The 24,094-nt window shown below is 55.6% G+C and overlaps 7 protein-coding genes across 7 annotated transcripts in view; 3 read left to right on the top strand and 4 right to left on the bottom strand.

Annotated features, from left to right (window-relative positions):
* Window positions 1-414: 414 nt before the first annotated feature.
* PTSG_12536 (uncharacterized protein) lies at window positions 415-5,117 on the top strand. The gene is made up of 12 exons (XM_004992506.1): window positions 415-1,218; window positions 1,437-1,491; window positions 1,638-1,738; window positions 1,990-2,064; window positions 2,375-2,500; window positions 2,685-2,819; window positions 3,066-3,179; window positions 3,447-3,545; window positions 3,791-3,830; window positions 4,041-4,084; window positions 4,265-4,306; window positions 4,532-5,117. Exons 1-12 carry the CDS (start codon window positions 862-864, stop codon window positions 4,586-4,588), a joined length of 1,245 nt encoding a protein of 414 aa, XP_004992563.1. The 5' UTR covers window positions 415-861; the 3' UTR covers window positions 4,589-5,117.
* Window positions 5,118-5,394: 277 nt separating this feature from the next.
* On the bottom strand, window positions 5,395-6,992 carry PTSG_07145 (nucleoside-diphosphate-sugar epimerase; the record flags this gene model as incomplete). Its single annotated transcript, XM_004992505.1, has 2 exons — window positions 6,244-6,992; window positions 5,395-5,739 (listed from the first exon to the last, which is right to left on the bottom strand). The coding sequence occupies exons 1-2, from the start codon at window positions 6,934-6,936 to the stop codon at window positions 5,395-5,397; spliced, it is 1,038 nt and encodes a 345-aa protein (XP_004992562.1). The 5' UTR covers window positions 6,937-6,992.
* Window positions 6,993-7,080: 88 nt separating this feature from the next.
* On the bottom strand, window positions 7,081-9,019 carry PTSG_07144 (60S ribosomal protein RL27). The gene is made up of 5 exons (XM_004992504.1): window positions 8,870-9,019; window positions 8,114-8,181; window positions 7,708-7,924; window positions 7,488-7,537; window positions 7,081-7,299 (listed from the first exon to the last, which is right to left on the bottom strand). The coding sequence occupies exons 1-5, from the start codon at window positions 8,903-8,905 to the stop codon at window positions 7,251-7,253; spliced, it is 420 nt and encodes a 139-aa protein (XP_004992561.1). The 5' UTR covers window positions 8,906-9,019; the 3' UTR covers window positions 7,081-7,250.
* A 97-nt stretch (window positions 9,020-9,116) lies between these two features.
* On the top strand, window positions 9,117-14,466 carry PTSG_07143 (uncharacterized protein; the record flags this gene model as incomplete). The annotated part of the gene is made up of 7 exons (XM_004992503.1): window positions 9,117-9,392; window positions 9,729-9,827; window positions 10,135-12,882; window positions 13,196-13,323; window positions 13,581-13,776; window positions 14,061-14,178; window positions 14,427-14,466. Exons 2-7 carry the CDS (start codon window positions 9,815-9,817, stop codon window positions 14,464-14,466), a joined length of 3,243 nt encoding a protein of 1,080 aa, XP_004992560.1. The 5' UTR covers window positions 9,117-9,392; window positions 9,729-9,814.
* A 668-nt stretch (window positions 14,467-15,134) lies between these two features.
* On the bottom strand, window positions 15,135-19,071 carry PTSG_07142 (uncharacterized protein). Its single transcript, XM_004992502.1, has 10 exons — window positions 18,873-19,071; window positions 18,415-18,678; window positions 18,144-18,209; window positions 17,821-17,955; window positions 17,571-17,641; window positions 17,006-17,319; window positions 16,697-16,814; window positions 16,264-16,415; window positions 15,730-16,044; window positions 15,135-15,463 (listed from the first exon to the last, which is right to left on the bottom strand). The coding sequence occupies exons 3-10, from the start codon at window positions 18,197-18,199 to the stop codon at window positions 15,353-15,355; spliced, it is 1,272 nt and encodes a 423-aa protein (XP_004992559.1). The 5' UTR covers window positions 18,200-18,209; window positions 18,415-18,678; window positions 18,873-19,071; the 3' UTR covers window positions 15,135-15,352.
* A 9-nt stretch (window positions 19,072-19,080) lies between these two features.
* On the top strand, window positions 19,081-21,893 carry PTSG_07141 (uncharacterized protein). Its single transcript, XM_004992501.1, has 4 exons — window positions 19,081-19,806; window positions 20,099-20,163; window positions 20,441-20,959; window positions 21,315-21,893. Exons 1-4 carry the CDS (start codon window positions 19,122-19,124, stop codon window positions 21,636-21,638), a joined length of 1,593 nt encoding a protein of 530 aa, XP_004992558.1. The 5' UTR covers window positions 19,081-19,121; the 3' UTR covers window positions 21,639-21,893.
* PTSG_07140 (TK/HMTK protein kinase) overlaps window positions 21,804-24,094 on the bottom strand; it is a gene marked incomplete at both ends in the record, with an annotated part of 4,958 nt that continues 2,667 nt past the window's right edge. Inside the window, 6 exons of the mRNA XM_004992500.1 lie at window positions 21,804-21,822; window positions 22,240-22,412; window positions 22,619-22,714; window positions 22,898-23,041; window positions 23,317-23,606; window positions 23,937-24,011. Coding sequence (XP_004992557.1) covers window positions 21,804-21,822; window positions 22,240-22,412; window positions 22,619-22,714; window positions 22,898-23,041; window positions 23,317-23,606; window positions 23,937-24,011 — 797 coding nt within the window. The remainder of the gene's footprint in view (window positions 21,823-22,239; window positions 22,413-22,618; window positions 22,715-22,897; window positions 23,042-23,316; window positions 23,607-23,936; window positions 24,012-24,094) is intronic.

The raw sequence follows: 24,094 nt of genomic DNA, 5'->3' as shown, positions 1-24,094 counted from the left end.
CGTGCGTGTGTGTGCGTGCGTGTGCGTGCGTGTGTGCGTGCGTGTGTGTGTGTGTTCCCGTTATCTCTCTATCTCTCTCGTGCGCGCGCTTCCTTTCTCTCTCTCTCTCTCTCCTCTTCTCGACTAGCTCTGTCACATGCGCCTGCACGGGCCCCTTTCATCAAACGATCGCATACAATCGACCGAGATGCCACACATGAAAGGAAGCGGGGGGGGGGTGCATGTGTGTGTGTCATGACACATGATGGGTGCTTTTGTGCTTCCACACACATCGATCGCTTGCTTGCTTGGCATGCATTGCGTGCTGTGTCCTGTTTTGATGACCTGTCTGGATGACACAAGATCACACACACAAAACACACACACACACACACACACACACACACACACACACACACACACACGAAACACACACGCGCGCATATCTTCAAACAATCACACATGCATGATGACATGACTTTTGTCATGTGTCACACCCAAAATCAGTCGTTGATTGATGACACACCTTCGCGACGCAACAACAAAACAACACACACTCTCGCACACACACATACACACATACACACACACAACACACGCTTGTGTTAACACACCAGCAGACACACGTCACTCCCTTGTTGCTTGATTGTTCGTGCCACCCAGGGGCGTCCTACCCTTTTCCATCCGACGAACGAAGAAAGAGGGGCAAGGCAAAACAAAGCAAGGCGAGGCGAGCAAACAGGACGCCAAACGATCGAGCTGAAGCGTTCAACACCCTCACGTACGCAAGACCGCCGTCACGCACGCTCGCATGCTCGCACGCGCGACGCGTGACACACGTTTGTCCATTTTCATCACCATCCCCGACCAGCAACAGCGCCCATGTCTCAAGTCCAACCACAACGACCGCAACCACAACAGCAGCAGCAGCAGCCACAACCGCAACAACAGCAACAGCAGCCACAGCCACAACAACAGCAGGAGCCACACGCAAGCGCCACCAGCGGCAGCACGAGCGGGGGCAGGCCTTTGTCGTCGTCTCGTAGTTCCAGCGCACGACGACCGTCGTCGAGCCACCGCTCGAGTCGCGTGGTCCTGCCACCCATCACCCCGTCCAAGGCAAAGAAGATGAACGAAGGCAGCGGGTCAACAGCGCCCGCCAGCAACCCTCATCCAGACTCCGTCCTCGCAAAGCTGGTGCGCTCCACAGACGATTGGATTGCCGATCTCCACAAGCAGGTACGTCCATGATCTACATGTACGTCGTGCATTGCTGTGCATTGCTGTGCATTGCTGTGCATTGCTGTGCATTGCTGTGCATTGCTGTGCATTGCTGTGCATTGCTGTGTTGCGTGTTGCTGTGTCGCTGTGCATTGCATTGCCCTGGTGTGCATTCGTGTTCATGGTGGCTCACTCGCCAGGCTAACGAATGGCTGTACTCTGGCGACATACAACAGCTGGATGATGCGCACACGTCCTTCCAAGCACAGTTTGTTGACGCCAGCAAGCAATGTATGAATCCAACATTTAGTAGAAGGTCATGCAGTTGTGAGTGTGAGGTGATGGGTACAGCCAGTCAGCGGGCATGCGAGTGTGAACGCTGTCCACGCTCACACGTGCCACAACACGACGTGTATGTCTGTCATGTGCGCGTGCAGGGCAGGAGAAGCTCGAGGAAATGCAGCAGCAGCATGCTGCGGAGAGAGACATGGCAACGAAGACCATGTGTGACCTTCAACAGGACGTCGACACCCTCACAGTCAGTTTGTAGGTGGTACAAGCAATGTGTGTGTGTGTGTGTGCGTGTGCGTGTGTGTGTGCGTGTGTGTGTGTGTGCGTGTGTGTAGGAGTGTGCATGACACGTGTGTGTGTGTGTGTGTGTGTTGTGCGTGTGTGTATAATAGCACTGGCGAGGATGAGTCGTTCTTTTCCCCGAGCGCTCTCAGACAGGCCGCAGTGCTGATGCAGCAGCCACTCACACCGGCGACCGACCATGACGTTGTATTTTAGAGCCAGCTGAAAGGCATTGCCTCGGAGCGAGACTCGTTCGCCGGACAGCTTCGCCAGAAGACAGCAGAGCTGCAGGTACGTTCCCACGGCTGGCATATGTTTGCCTTGACTAGCAGTGACACGATGTGCCCGATGTGGTTCAACACGCTGCACTCTATGTTGCTCAGCACGTTGCCCCCGATCTGCTTCTTCCCCTTCACACACGCTCTTACACACACACTTGACACACACTCTTACACACACACACACACACACACACACACACACACACACACACACACACACACACACACACACACACTACACACACACACACACACACACACACACTCTCTCTCTCTCTCTCTCTTACACACACACACACACACACACACACTGTACAAAGGCGACGGCAGATGCAGTGGCACAGGGCGAACAGGTCACGTATTCACTGCAGGAGACCATTCGCACGCTTGAGGCCAAAATGGAGACACTCAACCAACAGTACGGCGAAGCACAGCTCTCAGCATCCGTAAGACATCCCACCCGCGCCGTGCGTGCACACATGCATGCATGCATGTCCCTCCACACCATGTGCATGCCTTGTCAGTGCTTGCCTGCGTGCTGTGCTCTGCGCCACCCCCGTCCCTCGGCGCTTGCGTTCACTCCGTTCACCACAACACCAACACCACGGCACTGCTGCTGTGCATGTGCAGACGCACGAGAGCAATGCGCGGGACGTGGAGGACAAGCTCAAGGCCTCCACAAAGGAGGTGACGGCGAAGCGAAAGGAGATTGCACAGCTGAAGGAGCAGTTGCAGCAGCAACAGGATGCACTCAAGACCAGCGAGGTGTGTGTGTGTATGTGTGTATGTGTGTGTATGTGTGTGTATGTGTGTGTATGTGTGTTTGTGTGGTGACTTGGTGTTTGCGGCAAATTCAAAGCTTGTGCGGCGCTGTACGCAGCGCACAGGTGCTGGCAAGCGTGCTCGCTTTGATGTAATGACATCATTGCACAGTGTGACTGCACGTTGACGCAGACGCCCTTGTCCCCCCCCCGAAATTCCCTCACAATGCACGTCCACTCTACTCCACAGGAAGCTGCCGGCGAGCGCGACAAGTTGACTGCAGCCAACAAGCGCCTGCGTGCTGAGGTGGCGTCCCTCAAGACAGAGCTGACGACAACAAAGGAGAAGCTCGCCAAGGCAGAGGTGTGACGGGCTTTCTTTGCTTGTGGGGTTGAGTTTCTATGTGTGTGTGCATGTGCATGTATAAGTGTGTATGCAAGTGTGCTTGTTGTTCCACGTGCGTGTATGTGTGCGCGTGTGTGTATGTGTGTGAGTGTGTGCGTGAGGTGACGTGTTGCTGTGCTACTGCGTCCGTTGTGTTGGTGGAATTGATGTTGCGGTTTCGTTGAGCGGCTTGCATGCAGGAGACAGCATCTCATGCACGCATTTGACTTGCACCATTGTTGGCAGGCCGAGCTGAGCAAAGAGAAGCAAGCTACAGCTGCGTTGCAGCAGAAGCACAAACTCGACAAGAGCACCGCTGCAAAGAAACACGCCCAGGACTTGAAGGTGTGCTGTGTGTGCTGTCGACAACTTGTCTTCGCCGCACATCCATGCAGATGCACGTGTGTACTCTGCGAATGTGCAAGCCGCCACACCCCAGTTTTCTTTTAGTTCAACACACACACACAACACCGAAGCTGAAGAGTAATTTCTCACTTGATTCACTCCACTCACTCCGCTCACTCCGCTCACTCATGATTGCTTGTACATGCACACGAAAATGTTTGCTCGTGCTCACTTCCTTGTGACAGGCGATGCGAGAGGAGGCCGAGTCTCTCCGGGACGAAATTGGTGCGTGTATGCGCGTGCGCTTGTATCTATGCGCTTGTATCTATGTGCGGATACTTTGGTCTTCAAGTGTTTTCCGATGAAGCGCGTGCCTGCAAGCACGATCGCTGGTGATGCGAGGTGAAAATGGTATCTGAATGTTGTTATCTGTCAATGGTCACATCACCGCTCATGTTTGCCTTTGCACACACATACACACACACACACGTGCAGATCGACTGCATGAGGTCATCGAACAGCTTCAGACCTCACAGCAGGTGCGAATTTGTGGTGAAGCGACGACTGCACACCCTCTTGCTTACACTCTTGCTTGCTTGCATTCATGCGTGCTTGCATGCAAGCATTTGATTTGCGTTCTTGTGTTTGAGGTGCACCTTCTGCAGTTGCCCATCAAGTCACCCTTGCTCCTCGTTGCTGCACGCCCTTTTTCATCACAGATGGATCCACTAGATGATCGCCTGAAACGACTCATTCGTGCGGTAAGACACACACACACACACACAGACAGACACAGACACAGACACACACACACACACACACAGACACACACTACACTGATGGCGTCTTCTGTTGATGTCGCTTCAACGCTACAATCCATCCCTTTTGCCCTTCTTTGTTTCTTCACTCCCTCGCACATGTACCCACTCCCTCGCCGACTCACATCAAATGCACTCGCTCTGTATGGTCGCAATGTACCTGCACAGAACCAAACGGAGAAGAAGAGGCTGGCGAAAGCGCGTACATCTTCCAATCGACGCTGATTGTCCCTCACTTTCTTCACTTTCCCCGCTTCAACACCACAAACCACATGCGCACATGCTCGTGCACACGCATGCACGTGCACCCGCACACTCTTCGCTTCCATTGGATGTGGCGCTGGTGCTGCGTGCCTCACCCCTCGCTCCAATCCTTGCCACCTCGTTTCTGCCTTCCTCTTTGTGTTGTTGTCTTGTCTCTGTACATACGCTGTGGTCTTGACCATACGGCTGGCACAACCCTCGCAGTGCGGTTCTCCCCGTCGGTCCTGTTCTCGTTACTGTTTCCCACCACCCCGCCCGTCCTCCTCGTCCTCGTTGTCGCTTCCTTCGTCTAATGTGCTGTACATACGCTGAGATGCGCAGCTGCTGGTGCCCTGCGTTTCTGATGCTTGTTCATACTCGATCACGTTTTTTGTATCATACCGGATGTCATCATGCATGTGAATTGCGCGTTCTTACTTGCTCGTTTCTCTGATGGGTCTGTCTGCATTTGCCTCACACGTATGCAGCAGCGTAAATGACTCAATGCTCAGGGATGGTTTGCTTGTACTGATCAACGTCAAGGGCAAGTGGCGTGGATGTGACAGCGTGACAGCTGTAACTCAAGGCACAGCAAACGGGTTGTCACACACATACACACAGACACACACATACACACAGACACACAGACACACACAGACATACACACACACACAGACACACAGACACACACACACGCATAGGTATTCATGCGCGGACGTTCACACAGAGACACGCCCATATGACATGCACAGGCGTAAATGTAACCTGCCTGCAGGCATGGTTGTGAACTACTTCTTGATGTATGTGTGGACGTAGTCGCGAACAATGTCCTTGAGGTCGACGTCGGTGGGCAGGCCAAGGGAAGCGGCCTTGCTGCAGTCCACCTCGGGGCACACGTTGATCTCCTTGACGGTGGTGGAGCCACTGTCGCTCTGCACCTGCTTGATGGCGCCAATGGCAATGCCTTCCTCCTTGGCCACTTCCTGCGCCGCGTCCCAGATCATCTGCAGCGTGAAGGACTTGGCTGGCAGCTGCACCACGCGGTTGTGGCCCATCTCCTCCCCGTCCACCTTGCCAGCAAGGTCGATGAGGCACAGGACGTCCGTGTTCAGGCTCGAGCACGGGTATGGAACCTGCCGCGGTCGTCCGTTGATGGTTGGCCGTGGTGTGTCCGAAAGCAGTGGTAACGTGAGTGGAGACGACCAAGGAAGAAGGGCAAGGTAACGCAGGGCGTAAGTATGCAGACAGCTCATTCGAACACAGTGAGACAAGCAGAAGCTTGGGCAAACACCAATGCGCACACAGGCAGACACACAGAGAGGCACATAGACGGAGACAGAGAGAAGACCCACACCCACACCCAGCCACACCCACACCCAGCCACACCCACACACACACACCCACACACACACACATACACACACACACACATACACACACACACACATACACACACACACACACACACGCACACACACGCACACACGCACACACGCACGCACACACACACACACACACACACACACACACACACAGGCAGACACACACACACACACACACACAGGCAGACAAACGCATGCAGACACACACACACACACACACACACACAGGCAGACAAACGCATGCAGCAAACGCACGTCCATGGGAAGGGGCACGTCGTAGTCCTTGCCCTCAAGGGTCTGGGTGAAGATGCCGGTGTATGGGTAGGAGATGGAGTTTGACCAGCCCGGGCGACCGATGACGGCGCTCAGGCGGCCAACCCGCCCGTCGATGAAGCCCTTGCGCGTGTAGTCGCAGAGGAGGAGCTCCACGCACGCCTTCTGCACGCCATAGGAGACGGGGGAGAGGCGGAACGACTCCTCCGTCACCGGGTGGGTGCGGTTGTACTCGTTGAAGCAGGCAACGTAGTCCGTGCTGACGTACACGTAGACCTGTGGCTTGCCCAGCTTGTCCTTGAGCTCGCGCACGCACTCCATGACGTTGATGCTGCCAAAGAGGTTGATCTTGAGGCCGAGATCAAAGTTCTCCTCCGCGTAGCCAGAGAGCAGCGCAGCAAGGTGGATGGCGGTGACGTGGGAGAAGTCCTCTGGATCAAGCACCTTTTGCATGGCGGCCTTGTCTGTGAGATCGCCAAGCACGACGTGGACGCGGGCATCAGCGCGGGTGGCCTCTGCAACGGCGCTGGGTTCCCGCACATCGAACAGCACAATCTTGCCAATGGGCTGCGTCTCCGTTGGCGACACATGCAGCGTCTCCAGCTGGGCCAGGCGATCGCACAGCCGCGCCCCAACAAGCCCACCAGCGCCAAGAACAACAACCTTCACCGCCATGACTTGCTTGCTGGTCCACTGTTTTGTTTGTTGTTGTTTGCTTTGCTGTCGTTGTGTGTTTGTGTGTGAATGAATTGCGCAAAGTAACACACCCCACAACAGCTGGCTTCTGCTCTCATACCATCTGCGTTCTGCACACCCACACCCCACGCACCACTTGTTGCTGTGTGTTTGCTTTGCTTGATGTGAGTTGCGCGTTGGAGGTACCGGGTCCCTTTCATTCAACCACACTCAGACAAAGGCAAGATGAAAGGAAGCGAGGGAGACGAGAAACAACACGGCGCATAAAGGACTTTTCCACCCCAGCCAGGTGCTTAGAAGCGGAGCTTGGAGAAGAACCATGTGTTCTCGCCCTTCTTGAAGCTGTCAACAAGGCAGTGGCAACACACAGCAAGCAGCAGGCGCGAGATGAGCTTATGCGTGCGCGCGTGTGCGTGTGTGAATGTGCAACGGGCCACAACAACAAGACCTGCACCACCCACCCATCCATCATCCATCGCACCCCCTACTTCGCAGGCATGTGGTGGTGCTGATGGGTGTTTGCTACTTACTGTCGGGACAGCTGCTTCTTCACCTCCTTGCGTGCAGCGGCCTTCTTCACCTGACGTAGCACACACAAGGCAAAGTCAAAGCACACAGCCACAGCAGGTGAGGCACCCAAAGAACAGGGCGCAAAAGCACGCAGCTACAAAACAAAACCCACACTAGCGCGGCAACCAACGCGTTTGCTACCACACACACACACACACACACACACACACACACACGTACGGGGTTCTTGAGGGCTTCCTTGCTGACAACGTCCTTGTTGAACTTGAGGTTGAGGGAGTAGCGGGTGGGCATGATGTGGTTGGTGTTGATGACCTTGACAAAAGGCACCATGCGGCTGCGCTTGGCGCGCTTCTTCACACCCATGTCCTTTGTGATCTTGCGAGGAGGCTTCTCAAGGCCAACCACGAGGCAGTGGCCGAACTTGTGCTTCTTGTCACTGCGTTTCATGACAAGCCACACCCAAAGACAGAGGCGAGACAAAGCAAGGGCCACAATGTGAGCTCAAGTGTGCCAAACGTTGTTGCTCGACGACCAATGACAAAGCACAACTGCAGCACCGCACCGCATCCACACAACAACGCAGCACACCATGCCATCCCACGAACTGTGCGTGTTTGGTGCTTACCCCTCATCAGAGTGGCTGACAATAGCTGCCTTCTTGCCAGCGTAGCGGCCGCTCAGGATGAGCACGACCTGCACATCAGTGCAACCAACAGAGAAAGGAGGGGAAGATGGGAGGTGGAGCAAAGAACACGAGAGAGAGAGAGAGTGTGTGTGTGTGTGTGGTGAGGGGAGTGGATCGGCGTGCAAAGAACACACAAGCTGTGTGCATACACATCGCTAGCGTAAGCCTGACGCCAGCACCACCCACGTTTCTCCATCCCTCTTGCATCGGTCTCTTTCTCTGGTCTGTGTCGCAAGGCAAGGCTGTCATCTGCGCATCTCGAAACAAACTGCCGTCGTTGTTGTGGTGGTGAGTGAGGAGGGAGAGCACAAGGCCCCCTTCTTCGGCGCAGCAGCAATCATCACCGTCATCATCACCAAGTTACGTGGCAGCCGCAGTTCGTCATCTTTCCAAGTGAACGTATCTTTTCTACATCTCGCCTCGTGCCATCGCCCACTCGATTGCTGTTGTCGCACAAGGCGGTACTGGGCACGTTGATGGCCACTGCTTGCCCGTGTCATCGAAGACTTTCGCAGCACAAGACGGGGCACTCTTCCGCAGCAGCCAACCAACCACCCCCATCATCCTTTATGCACACCCATCCACAGACACCCATCCACAGACACCCATCCACAGACACCCATCCACAGACAGTCAACCACAGACTGACACAAACATAGACGCGCATGCTGAGCACACAAGCTCGTGCCGGCTCACCTTCTTCTCCTTGAGGAAGCGCTGCTGTTGCACCATCTTTGCGTCTCGTGTGTGTGGTGGGGAGAGGGTTGGTGGCTGGTCGTCGAAGTCAACCTCACGCGTGTGTGTTGGGAAAAAAGGCAGAGAACAAACCCTGGCTCCAGGGTCAAATACTATTCTTCGTAAAACTTCCACTATATTTCGTGTGCCTCGTTGCATGCAACGGGCCCAATCCACACACAAAGAAAAAATAATAAAACCACACTCACATCAATCGAGAAGCAGGCAAATCAACACCGCGAACTGCACCACAACACGGACCTTGTTGATGTGAAGCAAAGCTCAAGCAAGCAAGCAAAGAAAAGCAAGCGTTCATCACATCATCCGTGCTGTCACTGGCTCACTGGCCACCGTGTCGCATCCTTTGCTCTTGTCTGTCTCGAGTCTCTCCTCACGGCGCTGGATTTTGAGCTTGACGGCAAGACGGCGAACGGCGACCGCTCGGTTTGGCGCCTGCTGTCCACGTGGGCGTCTGCCTTGACATGTGAGTGCAGTTTGTTGTGTTTGTGTTTGTGGTCGTCGTTGTGGTAATGAATGATGGTTGTGGCTTTGTTGGTGGCTTTTATGGTGGTGGTGGTTGTGGTGGTTGTGGTGGTTGTGGTGGTTGTGGTGGTTGTGGTGGTTGTGGGGGCCGTGTCTTTTGTTGTGATCCTTGTCACGCGTGCCTGTAGTGCTGTTGTGGTGGCAAGTCGTCCAGTGTGGTGGGTGTGCTGTCGAACACTTGCTTTGCTGCCTCACACGATGATGGCCACTGCCTGTTCGTGGTTGTTGCTGTACCCGTCTCTTCTTTGTTTCCCTCGCCTCCACCCAACGTGCGCAGCTGCAGCACCTCCCTTCTCAGCTGGCCCGCAACCCGAAGAAGGAGAAGGTGCGGAAGGACGCCATCTTCAGCAAGATCAGCCCCGCATGATTCCTCAAGGTACGTGTGTGTGAATGTGTGTGTGAATGTGTGTGTGAGTGTGTGTGTGGGTGAATGTGTGAGTGAATGTGTGTGTATGTGTGTGTGTGAATGAATGTGTGTGTGTGTGAATTTTGTTCGTTTGCCCTTTGCATTTCAACCCCGAGCTAGACGCTCGACTCGACAATGAAAGCAACAAAGGCAACGCCCAAGCCATCACTGCATGCATGCATGCACTCCACTCTGCTCGCTGTTCATCTCTGACTCCTTTCACCTGCCCTGCACTCCGGATTCTCCATTCCCCGTTCTTCCTATGTGGTTGTGTCAGATGATGGTGCGACTGTGAGCCCGGCTCATGCAACCACCACCGCCCAGCCGCAATCCTCTTCGACAGCAGCAGCACCATATGCTCCACCCCACGCAACAGCACCACAAGCAGCAGCGCCGCCGTCGACAACAATAGCAGCATCACCGACAGCAGCAGCAGCAGTTGCTGGACCCCCACCCTCCTCGTCCACGTCGTTTCCGTCCTCACCGCGACAGCAAGCACGCAGCAGCGTCTACGACACACTTGTCGTCTCATATCCCCAGCGATCCCCGCCCCAGCAGCACTTGCTGGGCACCATGCAGATGCAACGCCACCAGCAGCAGCACGACCTGCAACAACAACAACAACAACAACAACAACAGCAACAGCAACAACAACAGCAACAGCAGCAACAGCAGCGCCTTGCCATGGCACACCCACCAAACGCGACCTATCATCAACACCCAGCAGGTGCACGCGCGCATGTGCTACCCCACCAGCATTGTCCGCCGCCGCAACTACAGTACCAGCATCAACAGCAACAGTACCAGCACGATCAGCCACAACAGGCCCTTCCTCAAGCATCTCAGCCCACAGTCATGCTCCCACAACGACATCACTACTCCCCATATGCACCGCAGCCCGTCTACCAGCCACAGCAGCAGCAGCAACAACAACTGAAAGCACAATATGCTCACTATCAACAGCACCCACAACACCAAGCACAGCGGCAACACCACCAGCACCCACAGCAGCAATCACAACAGCCTCAGCATGCATTTGCCATGGCTGGCGTGCCCACCCTTACCACTTCCTCCATCGCTCATCCCAGCGCGCCGCCGCCCGCACATTCGGCAGCACCACCGCGCCTGCAGCCATCGCCACGCACTGCGCCAGCGTCCATGCCTCCCTCCACATACGCGCCATCACAACCACCACAGCAACAGCAAGCAATTGCACAACAACCAGCACCAGCACAGCGACACATGCCAGCACAACAGCAGCCCTCACAACAGCAGCAGCAACAGCAGCCCTCACAACAGCAGCAGCAACAGCAGCCACAACAGCTGTCACAGCGCGGGGTGATGTCGACAGATGGCGACGCCTCAGATACAGGCGCGGTTGCTGCTGCTCTGATGCCTGACGCGCCGGCGCACATGACGGGTATTGCTGCGGAGCTGGGCCTGGTCGCCCTCGCATCCGCCCTTCTCAACGTCAACGCACGCACACAGCAGTCACAGTCGCAGTCGCAGTCGGAGTTGTCGGGACAGGCTGGGCAGGGACCAGGGTCGGGCGAACTGGCAGCGCTGCTGGACCTGCTGTTGCAGTCGCCAGCACCGCCGCCAGTGGCAAGCGGCACTGCGGGCCACGCCATGACACCGATTGCCGTTTGCGGCAGCACGGCACTTCCCAATGCTGCTCGTACCACAGCCACGGCAGCAGGCATCAGCTCGTCGCCCGCCACAGCCACCACTAACGCCACCACTAACGCCACCACTAACGCCACCACTACTGCTGCAACGAAGCCCGCAATGCACGCTTCGGCCGAGCCCAGTGCGCGCACGCGGCGCAGCAGCCGAGGCAGGAAGACGGCAGCAGGAGTAACGCCACCAGCAGCACCAGCATCATCAGCGTCACCAGCAGCATCGGCATCGACCACAGCAGCAGCAGCAGCAGCAGCAGCAGCAGCAGCAGCCGAAGGCAAGGCTGCCACGTCTACACCAGCAGCGACTACACAGCCAAGCGGTGCAGCCGCAAAGAGGAATCGTCCTAGCAAAGTGTGCGTGCACGGCAAGCTGCCGACGACACCGGCCACGCTGTCGGCCCTGGGGGAGGTCGGTGCACTGCGGGAGGAGGCGATGTGGACTGTGGGCAATGCACAGACGCTCTCGGACCAGGTGACGGCCACACACGCAGCCGTCGCCGGACTGTCTCTGCAAGTGTGCCGCATATGCGCCAGCAACGTGCAGTACAGCGAGTACCTTGCGCGGGTCGACCCAGCACTGCTGGAGCGTGTGCAGCAGCAGCTGGAAGCGGAGGCACGCCAACCTGCTGATGGCGGCGGTGGTGATGAGGAGGAGGCCGGCGGGGTCAAAGCTGAACGTGAGGAAGAAGGGGAAGAAGAGGAAGAAGAGGAAGAAGGGGAGGAAGGAGCAGTAGCGACGAACGGCGAGAAAGAAGCAGAAAAGAAGAAGAAGAAGAGTAAGAAGATACAGATGAAGAAGGCGCTGAAGAAGAAGAAGGGGCAAGCAAAGCGGCGCGCAAGTGCACGGGAGAGCGGTGAGATGAAGGGGAAACGCGCTCGACACGCACACAAACGGGAAGCGGGCGAAGAGGAAGAGGAGTTGGAAGAAGATGACAGTCAGCAGGAGGAACAACAAGCAGCCGAAGAGGAACAAGAAGAAGAAGAAGAAGAAGAGGAAGAAGAAGATGCGCTTGCCAAGCTGACCCCCGTGGAGCGGTCCTTGGCGCTGGTGTCGCGTGCGTCGTCAGCACCTCAGCCGGTTGTGCTCGAGCCGCCGCCGCACCCGAATGCGCCCGAGATTCGGCGGCAGGGGCGACCACGCAAGCAGCCCGATGTCGTGTACACCACGCGCCTCTACGAGACCATCGCTCGCCCGCCCGCCACCACACACGATGGCGATGATGGCGATGGTTTTGGTGATGGTGGTGGTGATGGTGATGGTGGTGAGGGTGTTGATGGTGAGAGTGAAGACGAGGGTGAGGGTGACGGTCACGTCAAGGCAGAGGACAAGCCGCCGAGGACTGGTGAGGTTTGCTGTTGTGCATGTGTGTTGCAGTGAGTGTGTGCGCACGTGGGTGGGTGGGGCGAGCCGATGCGCCTGTGCGCTGCGGTGCATATGAGCCATTGTCACCGACATACCTGTTGTTACTCACGACATGTGTATGCGACGTGCTTGTGTGTTTGCGCGCGCATTTGTGCCCGGATCATCCTCCACCACCACCACCACCACCACCACCACCACCACCACCACCACCACCTCCTCCTCCTCCTCCTCCTCATCATCATCATCATCATCATCATCATCATCATCATCATCATCATCATCATCACTACCAGCGGTGCGCGTGCCGCCTGTTGTTGAGTGTGCTGTGCTTGATCCCAATACGGGCATGCCCGTCTACCACGAGGAGCACCCGCACGACACGGACCGCGACAGGAAGAAATACGAGCGCAAGCGCGACGAGGTGCGTGTGTATGTGTGTGTGTATGTGTGTATATGTGTGTCGTGTGGTGTATGTGTGTGCCGTGTGGTGTATGTGTATATATACATATGTGTGTGTGTGTGTGTGCGTGTGTGTGGCGTCTCGTGCAAAGCCGCTAGATTTGTTAGTTTGCGTGCCTGACCGTCGCCATTCGACACATGAACCCGCTTCGACAGTCATCCTTACCACTTCCACGCTCATCACATTTATCACCATAACCACGTTCACCACATGCCCAGGACACGAGCGATGAGCGGTTTCAACGGCGGCACGGCAAGCAGGAGTCGCTTGAGAGGCGCAACAACGCGTTTGGCGCCTACACCACACGCTTTGGCTACGAGCAGGCCCAACGCAAGCTTGCCCTCAGCCGGCACGGGCGCAGCAGGGCCCGGCGCAAACCCTCGGCAGCGCACCTCTCCTCATTCTGGCCACAGGGTGCGCATGTGCTGTGTGTATGTATGTGTATGTGTGTATGTGTGCATGTGCGTGCATGTGCTGTTGTTTGTTCGTTTGCAGTGTGTTGTGTGTGGTATGCTGTGTGCATGTGTGTGCATGTGCGTGCATGTGTGTGTGCATGTGTGCATGTTTCGTGCACATGCACCAGTGATCTTTCACTGTTTGTAGATGACACCCACTTTTGCACGGAGTCTGACCCTCATCCCACCAACACCAAACGCCATCACACACACACACACGTTCGTGTGCGTGCGTGTCTGCAGTTGAGGACCTGCGGACGCGCGATGGGGAGTATCCGACACTTCGTTTCGAAAAGCGGGAGAAACTTCCGCTTTACGCGTTTGGCGCCCTGGTGCCGCCCGTCAGCTCGCGGCCCTTCAGGTGATGCACTGTGACGTGATGCGACAAGATGTGATTTGATGTAACATGATGTAACAAAATGTGACTTGATGGGGCATGGTGTGGCACTTCCCCTGTGTTGTGTGGCTGCTCTTGTACGCAAATGGTTGTTGCGTCATGTCCACGTTGCATGCTACGTGCATCCTTTTGTTTGTGTACCATGCCTCTTCTTCCGAGCTCACTTCTCTCCACCACCACCACCACCGTCTCCTGCTGCTCTTCGACAACAGACTTTCTCTACGCATGCTGGAAGCAGAAGAGAAGGAGTAACAGAGCACACAAAGAACACCGAAGCAAAACAACAACCCCACCCCCTGGCAGCCCAGCCACATTTGTCACCTTCCCCATCCCTTCTTCAACCTGATATGCGCCCCCTTCTTGCTTTGTCCGTACTTTTTTGCGTGGTGCCAGTTGTTTGAACACGTACCACATGTTGACAGTTGTTTGTGATAACAACATATTTCACACGGCATCAACACACTAGCTTGTTCCGTCGTGCTGCCTTCTTACATTACCTGCCTACACCCCCCCCGCCTTTGTCCCTTGTTGCTTCCTTGCAATGTTGTTATGCTCCCATCAGCACATATTTGCATGTGAGTGGTTCCATAATGTAAGCATCTGTCAGCTTCGTTTGTTGTATTGCAGTGTCTGACCACCAAAGTAAATGAACACGCGCGCAGTCAAAGGGAACAGCATGTGTGTGTGTGTGTGTGTGTGTGTGTGTGTGTGTGTGTGTGTGTGTGTGTGTGTGTGTGTGTGTGTGTGTGTGTGTGTGTGTTGTGATGCGTGGATGCTGCTGGGGAGTGATGGTGTGTGTTGGCTGGCTCGCTGTCACGTTTGTTGTTTGGTAGTGTGGTTTGGTTGCCAGCCGCCTCCATTTTCTGGCATGGTGGTGGTGGTGGCAAGGCGTCATGCAGGGGCAATTATTGAGCGAGAGCAGGCATGCTACCACGCTCTGGCGAACGTAGGAACAAAGGACGAGGAGGTGAAGGCGAAGGTGCAAGAGACAACGAATGCGTGTGTGTATGCGTGCGTGTGTATGTGTGCGTGTGTATGTTTGCGTGTGTGGTGGGAGGAAAATCAGCAAAGAAGACGGAGAGAAAGCAACGGACACACAAAGCCACTTTGTATGTGTTGCGCTGGCGCGCCAAGCGGATCAGATGACGTTCATCTGGCCGTCGCCGTAGAACGCGGGCGGGGCGACGTTGCGCTTGATGCACAGGAAGTTGAGGCGGCTGGCAAACTCGTTGATGTTCACATACACCCCCTTGCGCAATGACGAGATGAACCAGGGTAGTTGGTGGGTGGTTGGCGGTGAGTGAGCACAGAAGGGAGACACAATTAGAGTGGAGTGGGGTGGGAGGAGGCAACAGGGAGGCCCTCGAACAACAACAACAACAACGATACAGGCACGCAGTGGCACATACACAGTTGCCCACACACAGTTGCCCACACACACACACAGTTGCCCACACACACACACACACACACACACACACACACACACACACACACACACACACACACACACACCTTGAGGTGGCGGTGGCCGTGGGTGCGGAGGTCAAAGGCGCGGCGACCATGCAGCATGCGCCTGTTGTTGAAGGTGAGCACGTCCCCCGTGTGCAGCCGGCGCTCGACATGCAGGTCGTCCCAGGCGTGGATGCACTGCGCAAAGGCAACATATGCCTCGTAGAAGGCAGAGACCTGGTCGACGGGCAGCGTGTTGGGCAGCGGGCCTTCAAAGGGAGGGCTCCACGTCACCTCCACTATCTCGCCATTGTGGTCTAGGCGGATAATGGGTTTGAGCGACGCAATGTGCACAGGCAGCTCGCGCTCATAGTGCACCTGCACATGACATGGTGTTGTGGGTGGTGTTTGGAATGGAGGGTGGGAAAGAAAGAAAAGGTGAGCGCGTTGTTAATGACACAGAGCGATGTGTGTGTGTGTGTGTCTGTGTGTGTGTGTGTGAGTGAGTGAGTGATACAGATTGGTATGGAAGGCAGCTACTTGCTTGCGCACGTCCATCTCCTCACTACCGCCACGCGCACACGTGTGTGCACACACCTTCTGGAACCGCATTGGGACGCGGGTGAGGACGTCAAAGTGGGCCGGGTGCAGGTCGCGGAAGCGGGAGGCAACCGCAAACGCATCCATCAGCACAGACTCGCCGCCAGCGACCGTGTCGTCAAACTGCAGAGCGTGCAGGAACTGCAGCCCTGATGCGGCCGTGTCCGTTTTGCAGGCGAAATGGGATGAAGCAGTGGTGTGTGGTGCGAGTGGAGCGGGGTGAGGAACCAAAGGGAAAAATGGCAGGCAGGGAGGCGAACAAAAGACGAGAACAGAAAGGAAAAGATACAGACACAGACACAAACACACACACACACACATACACACACACGAAGACACAGACACACAGACACACACACACACACACACACACACACAGAGCCAGAGAGGAAAGCAGGCATTGTTTGTGTTGGGGGGCGGGGGTGCGGACCTGGCGGGGATTCGTAGTAGACGATGTCCTGGTGAAGTTCGAGCTGGGCCGTGCTGTAGGCGATGTTGATGGGCGCATCCGTCGCCACCACGTCAAACGTCGTCCCGTAGATGGTTGGCTGTGCACCGAAACGTGTGCATTGGTTGGGTGGTGGGCGGTGGGAGAAGGAGGTGGTGGGGACTTTTGACAGACACGCGTGTCAAAACAGCACAAGAAAACACAGACACACACGGACAGACACACGGACAGACACACACACACACACACACACGACACACGCACACACACACGACACACACACACACAGACCTGCGGGTGGGAGATTGTGTTTGCGAGGTTGACGACTGCGTCCGTGTTGCCAGCAGCACCGGATATGACGGCATATCCGGTCTGGCCGAGGTCGTTCAACCACGCAAACAGCGCATTCTCGTCTGCAAGCACGTCACTGTACTCGTGCACGCGCTTCTTCCTCCCGGCAGCAGCGGTGGCACTGGCATTGTTGGCAGCATCAGCAGAGGGTGGTGGTGTTGTTGCGTCGTTTGTTGGGGTGGCGAGGGGGGCGGTGCGCAGGCAGTGGAGAGGCGTCATGCTCACGTGTCCGTCACATGCAGCCCGCAGACACGCTGCAACGGGCAGTGTGATGTGTAAACGTGTGTGTGTGTGTGCACGTGTGTGTTGCGTGGGAATGAGAAATGCGGGCGAGAGATGAGGGCGTGCGACATCAAAATCGCACAGGCACACAGACACACAGACACACACAGATACACAGACACACACAGATACACAGACACACACAGATACACAGACACACACAGACACACACACACAAACACACAGATACACATCAGGTGGGGGTGTGGGTGCTGTGACTGACTGTCTTCGATGGCGAGCGGGGTAACTTTGTTGACAATCTTGAGATCCTGACTCATCAGCAAGCGCTGCCCACTATGGAGGTGGTGGCGGCGGCGGTGGTGGTGGTGGCGGTGACGAGCCGGCTGGGCGGAGAGGCTCAGGGCAAGCACACAGACACACACAGACACACATAGGCACACACACACACACACACACACACACACACAGGCACAGGCACACACACACACACACACAGAGTGCTGCTGTCACACCTGTGTCGCTGGACACAGTCTGGGCATGCGCAGTTGTGGCGAAGCCAGGTGGCATTGTGCTGTGTTTCCACGCCGTCGCTCCATGTGACCTTCACAACATTGTCACACGAACCAACGACAGCCTTCACAGCATGGCTGACAAAGGGCACCGTTGTTGCGGGCACGTGCGTGAGGGGTGTGCAATTCAAAAGACCAATAACATCACCACTCACAACACACACGCACACACGCACGCACACACACACACACACACACACACACACACACACACACACACACACACACACACACACACACACACACACACACACACACAAACGTACAAAGCTCTGCGGGAGGTGCGGAGCAGAGCTGACGACAAAGCGTTCAAGGAAGCCATTGTTGCTCGCCTGTGAGATGGGGGCGCACACACGTGTGTCAATGTTGTGAGCAGAACTAGAGGCAGACACACACACACACAAAAACAAACACATAAACACATAAACACACACAAACACACACACACACACCAACACAAAAACAAACACATAAACACATAAACACACACAAACACACACAAACACACAACACACACACACACACAAACACACTCACGACGCTCTTAGCGGGATGCACGACGTGTAGGAAGCTTCCAGCGAATGACTTTGGTGGATCCCTCGGCGAGCAAAATGGTTCCTTTCTTGGCACCAGCCATAGGCCCTGCGGTGCGCAAACGGTGTCACACACGGAGGTGAACAAGGCCTCAAACACGCAGCCACGCGTTTGAGATGAAGAGTTGGTGTGCGTCTCCGGGTCGGGGAAGGCCAAAGATCAAGGCCACTCGGCTAATAACCGCAACTGCAAACAAGAGAGCTGGAGCTGGGCAAGCAATGCGAACACGAGTTCAACAACAGCGGTGAGCGCGCACGTTTATGTGAACGAATGAACAGATGAATGAACGGAAGAAGCTAAGCAACGCACGTTGACGCAATCGGGAACCGCTTGCTTGCTCGCTTGCTCTCTCGCTCGGTCGCTTGCTGACACGTCACATACCACCACGCGCTCCCACTCACGCAAGTTGAAGGATTGCCGTAATCGACGCAGGAACCTGCGCAGCAACGTCACAAGTGAGGGGCAGCTGTGGATGCAAAGAAAGCGCTTGCTTGCTTGCTTGTCTCGTTGCTTGCAGCAGCGACAGCGTTGTGGAACGTGTGTGTGCGTGTGGGTGTGGGTGTGTGCACGTCGTTGTTGTTGTGCAGAGACGAGTTGACGAAAATACCATGAAGATATACGTGAATTGTCAGTGACGCCAACGCCGCTTGATGCTGGCGATGATGACGATGACAACGCAGGCGGTGCTGAGCAGGGGAAGTGGGATGGTGGAGCAAGTCAGTGCAAGGGTGGTGGCTGCCTTTGTGGGGAGAAGGGGTGTAGCAGTGCGGATGAGGACGGCAACAAGAAAGGCAAAGCAGCAGCAGCACCAAGCGAGAGCCATGTCGTCCTCGCTGTCGTCGTCGCTGCGGACACGGACTTCGCAAACATTACCCACACAATCAACCACAACAGCACCAACAACGGCAGTGACAACAGCAAGAGTGGAGCAATGCAGCTGCCATCGCGTGCAGTGGCAGCAGCAGCGTCGACCAATGGCGGCACTGGTCAAGGCCATGGGAAAAGGATCCTGGAAGGAGGAGGCAGACAGGCACCTGGCACTGAACCAGCAGCAGCTGATCCAAGCGCTGACCAGCGATTCCCGCATGCTCACCGTCACCGAGGGGCGACAACAATTCCCCGTGTTTGCACAGCTGCTCAGCACGGCCATGCATGCTCGCATGCTCGGTGTCTGGCAGGACCTCAAATGCATGTACAACCCGTTGGACCCGGACAAGGACATCAAGTCACTGCCACGCGCCACCACCGCGAAAGACGCCCTCCACGACTACCAGCGCTTCATGTCTCTCTTCTCCAAGATTGTCGACAACGCCAACTTTGATCGTCTCCCCACGAGTGCGTTGTGCGTTCGGTCGTTCGTGTGCGTGTGTGTTTGTGTGTGCGTGCGTGTGCGTGCGTGTGTGTGTGTGTGCGTGCTGTGCGTGCGTCTGTATGTGTGTGTGTGTCTGTGTGCGTCTGTATGTGTATGCGTGTGTGTGTGTGTGCGTCTGTATGTGTGGATGCGTGTGCGCGCGTCTGTATGTGTGTGTGCGTCTTGAGTGCGTGTGTATTCACCGTTCGCATGCCTGTACGCATACTTGCGTGTGTGTACGTGCTCATGCTTCCTGTGCTCCATGTTTGCCGACAGCACGGTTGGCGGCGGAGGTGCAACAGAAGGTCACCGCAGAGGGCGTGAAGGTGTCCGCAGATCCGGTACGCACATCGACACTGTTCACTGGCCCTATTGAGCGTGCTTCCAATATCGCTGGTTGGTTTTACCTGTGGCACACGCATTCGCACACGCACACAAATGTCATCTACACACACACGCTCACAAATGTCATCTCCACACACACACACACACACACGCACACACACGCACACACACAACACAACATACACACACACACACACACACACACACACAACACAACATACACACACGTGCGCGCGCACACACACACACACACACACACACACACACATACAGTCTGCGTTCCGGGACATTCGCGTGTGGACGCGTGGGACGACGTACGCGGCCGAGCGCACATGGCACCGACGGGCAACGACGCTGCTGCAGCGGCTGCGGGGCCAGCCTACTGAGGGCCCCAAGCACGTGTACCAGCGCGTGCTGCTGACGTATCGCGACCCAACCAATGCATTGCACGTAAAACTCTTCAAGGACATCGAGGACGACCGCCTCGAGCTGCTCCTCCCAAATATCCGAATTGAAATGTCGGACTTTGACAAGTACTTCCTGTACTCATCCGTGGCCATGGTGGGTATGACCAGCGCATACCGCCTCTTTAGCAACAGCGCCCTCACTATGGGCGTGCTGAGCAAGAGTCTTGCTGTCGTGCTAGCGGCTGCGGGTGTGGCGTTGTTGCAGTACTGGACAGGTCTGCGCAACAACAGGAACGCGTACACGGCCAAACACACGCAGCTGCTGTACACCAACAACATCAGCGACAATCGCAGCGCCCTCGCCCTTCTCGTCGACCGCGCTACTGTGCGTTCGATTGTGCTGTGCTGTGTTGCGTGTGTGCGGTTATTATGATCTGCAGCCACAACACTCTCCCAAGCCATTTCCCCTAGCCCTGACTCCCTCATACACACACACACACACACACACACACACACACACACACACACACACACACACACACAACAACACACACTCACACAACAACAACAACAACAACAACAACAACAACAACAACAACAACAACAACAACAACAACAACAACAACAACAACAACAACAACAACAACAACTTAAAACCAACAACAACTTACATTAAACAACAACAACAACTTAAACACCACCACCTCCTGCCTGTCCTCTCACGTATCCCATCATCACAGGAGGAAGAGTATGCAGAGCTGCTGCTCGCTTATTTCTTCCTGGTGACAACACCTGGCCCGCTGTCTGCGAAAGGATTGAGTATTTTGGTCGAGGAATGGCTGCTTGAAACGTTTCGGGCGCGCGCAACCTTTGATGTGGAGGATGCGTTGAAGAAACTTGAGGAGTTTGGGTTGCTGAAGGACAGGTGGTACGACAGGCAGCTTCGTTGTGACGTCGTCACTGCTCAACCACTTAAACGCGCCCTGACGCAATTGCAGGAGATGCCGCTGCAAGGCGTCGCCGGGTTGCAGCAGGGATACAAGCTGCAAACCATGGCCAACTGAAGTAAGTCGAACAGCTTTGTTGTGGTTGTTGTGTTTGTGTGTGTGTGTGCGTGTGTGCGTGTGCGTGTGTGTGAGCGAGTGCGTGATTGGGTGAGTGGGTGATTGGGTGATTGGGTGAGAAACTTGCATAGGGGGTGTGCACGTGTGGTCCTGCTGCCCATTTTGTTACTTGCGGCTTCGTGCGCTGGAAATGAAACCAGATCGTGTAATTGTTGAACGACCAACAACAAAAGCTTCTAAACGCAAAATGAGACACGGCACAGAACGCGAAAGAGGACTACGAAACGCAAACACGCAAAACGAGAAACAAGACAGGAAAGCAGCGAGTGAATGAGCGAGTCAAGCCAGGGAGACAGCAGCGCGAAAGAGAGCCAAGCAACATGCATGCATGCAAAAGATCAAGGACGAGCACAACCGCAAACGCAAAAGGAAGCGAAAAACTGCAAGACGGAACATCATAACCCTGACAAAGTGAGGACTAACAAGGGTCACTCCAACACAAAGAGCGAGAGGGAACTAGAGAGAGAGAGAGAGGACACACACACACACACACACACACACACACACACACACACACACACACACACACACACACACAAACCTTGCGATTTCCCACATGACGACGCCAAAGGCCCAGACGTCGCTGCCTTGGGAGAAAATGCGGTCGTCCAGGGCCTCAATGGAGCACCACTTGACGGGAAGCTTCATGACCGTTTGTGACTGCCAGTGGTCGGAACCTTCAGGAAGGCGGCGCGTCAGGCCAAAGTCGGCGACCTAAACGTCATCGAGACGCAGCAAGACAAAAGGGTGCAGTGGTGTCAGTATCATGGTGTGTGAGCAACGCTGTCATCGGATCCAGTTGCGTCAAACAGCAGCAACGAATAGGTCAGTTGAACAGCAGCAGCAGGAACACCACCACCACCACCACCACCAACAACAACAACGCCACCAACAATAATAGCCGCTGCAACAGCAATCACCTTGATGAGGTTGCCGTGGTGGACGAGGCAGTTGCGAGCGGCAAGATCCATGTGCACCATGTTCAGGGATGCAATGTGCTCCATGCCCTTGGCAATCTGTTGCACACACACACACACATGCCAGACTCTTACGATGAGCAATGTCACAGATGTACTGCTGAAAGGCTGAAGACCGCCAGCCACTTGCAAAGTGGGAGAGGAAGAGAGAGGCAGACACGGAGTGCTTGTCTCTCTCGCTCTCTCGCTCACATACACACATATACACACATACGCACACACCTGGAGGGCGAAGGAGAGCTGTTCGTTGTAGGAGAGGGTGATGTCCTTGGCTGCGCAGCCCTTGAGGACATTACGCAAGTCGCCATACTCAAGAAACTCCAGGACCATCAGCCACGGCCGCTGCTGCATCGCAACCCCAATCAGCTGAACACGACCATGATGGTGGTGGCGGTGATGATGGGGAAGACGAGTTGGTGGTTGAGATTTGTGTGCGTGAGTGAACAGCGCACGGGCGTGTCAGTGTGAGGAGAAGGCGGGACAAGAAGAGAAACATGTTTGATTGACATGCGCACGCGAAGGAAACAACACCAAAGCGAAAGCACTTGGGCTCGACATGTGGACGCGTGCGCAAGCGAGTCCAACTATGATAAGTCCAACCATCACACTGGTTCATACGCTACGTTAATTGAAATGCGCACCGTGACGAGGTTGTCGTGTTCAAGGTCAAGCATGATGGTCGCCTCCTTGATAAACTCCTCCTTGTCGTCATTGGAGGCGCCACCACGAAGCATCTTGACGGCGCGCCGGACCATGTTTCCACCATCCTCGCCCTGCCCATCAGCAACCGTCTGCCACGCAAGGTACACCTGCCCAAACTGGCCGGCGCCAATGGCCTTGACAGGCCGAAGGTCCACGCGGTGAACCTGCTTCTTGAACAGCGCTCCTGGCGGCGCCTCACGCTCCCCAACCGGCTGGAACGGATTGCCGCCTGGGAGGCCAGGGGACAGGGGTGAGTACGTGTGCGTGTGTTGTGAGTGAGTGAGTGAGTGAGTGAGTGAGTGAGTGAGTGAGTGAGTGAGTGAGTGAGTGAGTGAGTGAGTGAGTGAGTGAGTGAGTGAGTATGTGAGTGAGTGTGAGTGTGTCAGTGTGTGTGTGAGTGAGTGAGTGAGTGAGTGAGTGAGTGAGTGAGGGAACAGATGTGTGAATGTGCGCGCGCAAGTGCACGCGTACACGTGCATGAGCGCAATCGATGAAAGCAAGCATGGTCGCCTCCACAGCAGCATTGCAAGGATGCTTCACCAAAGGATCACGAGCGCACCTGTCTTTGCGACCTCCTCCTTGAACGCAGCAAACGCGTCACCGAACGATGTCGCAATGTCAAACGCACGCTCGCCTGCAATTCAACCGGAGGAGGTGGAGGGATGGTGTGATTCGATGGGGCGTGACAGGAATAATGGGTGCGTGGGTATCGTTCAT

The sequence above is a fragment of the Salpingoeca rosetta genome (genome assembly GCF_000188695.1).
Source record: "Salpingoeca rosetta unplaced genomic scaffold supercont1.16, whole genome shotgun sequence".
NCBI lineage: Eukaryota > Choanoflagellata > Craspedida > Salpingoecidae > Salpingoeca > Salpingoeca rosetta.
The sequence above is the reverse complement of the archived record's forward strand: the minus strand, read 5'-3'. Positions and strand labels throughout refer to the sequence as shown.

Bases quoted from the DNA above. Each gene is read 5' to 3' on its own strand.
- PTSG_07144 (XM_004992504.1), bottom strand. From the start codon at position 8,905: ATGGTGCAACAGCAGCGCTTCCTCAAGGAGAAGAAG. The intron at 8,182-8,869 runs GTGAGCCGGCAC...ACTGATGTGCAG, and splicing joins GCTTCCTCAAGGAGAAGAAG to GTCGTGCTCATCCTGAGCGG. The intron at 7,925-8,113 runs GTAAGCACCAAA...CATGAAACGCAG, and splicing joins GTCAGCCACTCTGATGAGGG to TGACAAGAAGCACAAGTTCG.
- PTSG_07142 (XM_004992502.1), bottom strand. From the start codon at position 18,199: ATGGCTTCCTTGAACGCTTTGTCGTCAGCTCTGCTCCGCACCTCCCGC. The intron at 17,642-17,820 runs GTGTGACAGCAG...CCACCTCCATAG, and splicing joins GACTGTGTCCAGCGACACAG to TGGGCAGCGCTTGCTGATGA. The intron at 16,416-16,696 runs GTCCGCACCCCC...CGGCCGCATCAG, and splicing joins CTACTACGAATCCCCGCCAG to GGCTGCAGTTCCTGCACGCT.
- PTSG_07141 (XM_004992501.1), top strand. From the start codon at position 19,122: ATGCTGGCGATGATGACGATGACAACGCAGGCGGTGCTGAGCAGGGGA. The intron at 19,807-20,098 runs GTGCGTTGTGCG...GTTTGCCGACAG, and splicing joins CTTTGATCGTCTCCCCACGA to CACGGTTGGCGGCGGAGGTG. The intron at 20,960-21,314 runs GTGCGTTCGATT...CCATCATCACAG, and splicing joins TTCTCGTCGACCGCGCTACT to GAGGAAGAGTATGCAGAGCT.
- PTSG_12536 (XM_004992506.1), top strand. From the start codon at position 862: ATGTCTCAAGTCCAACCACAACGACCGCAACCACAACAGCAGCAGCAG. The intron at 1,219-1,436 runs GTACGTCCATGA...GACATACAACAG, and splicing joins TTGCCGATCTCCACAAGCAG to CTGGATGATGCGCACACGTC. The intron at 4,085-4,264 runs GTGCGAATTTGT...TTTTCATCACAG, and splicing joins AGCTTCAGACCTCACAGCAG to ATGGATCCACTAGATGATCG.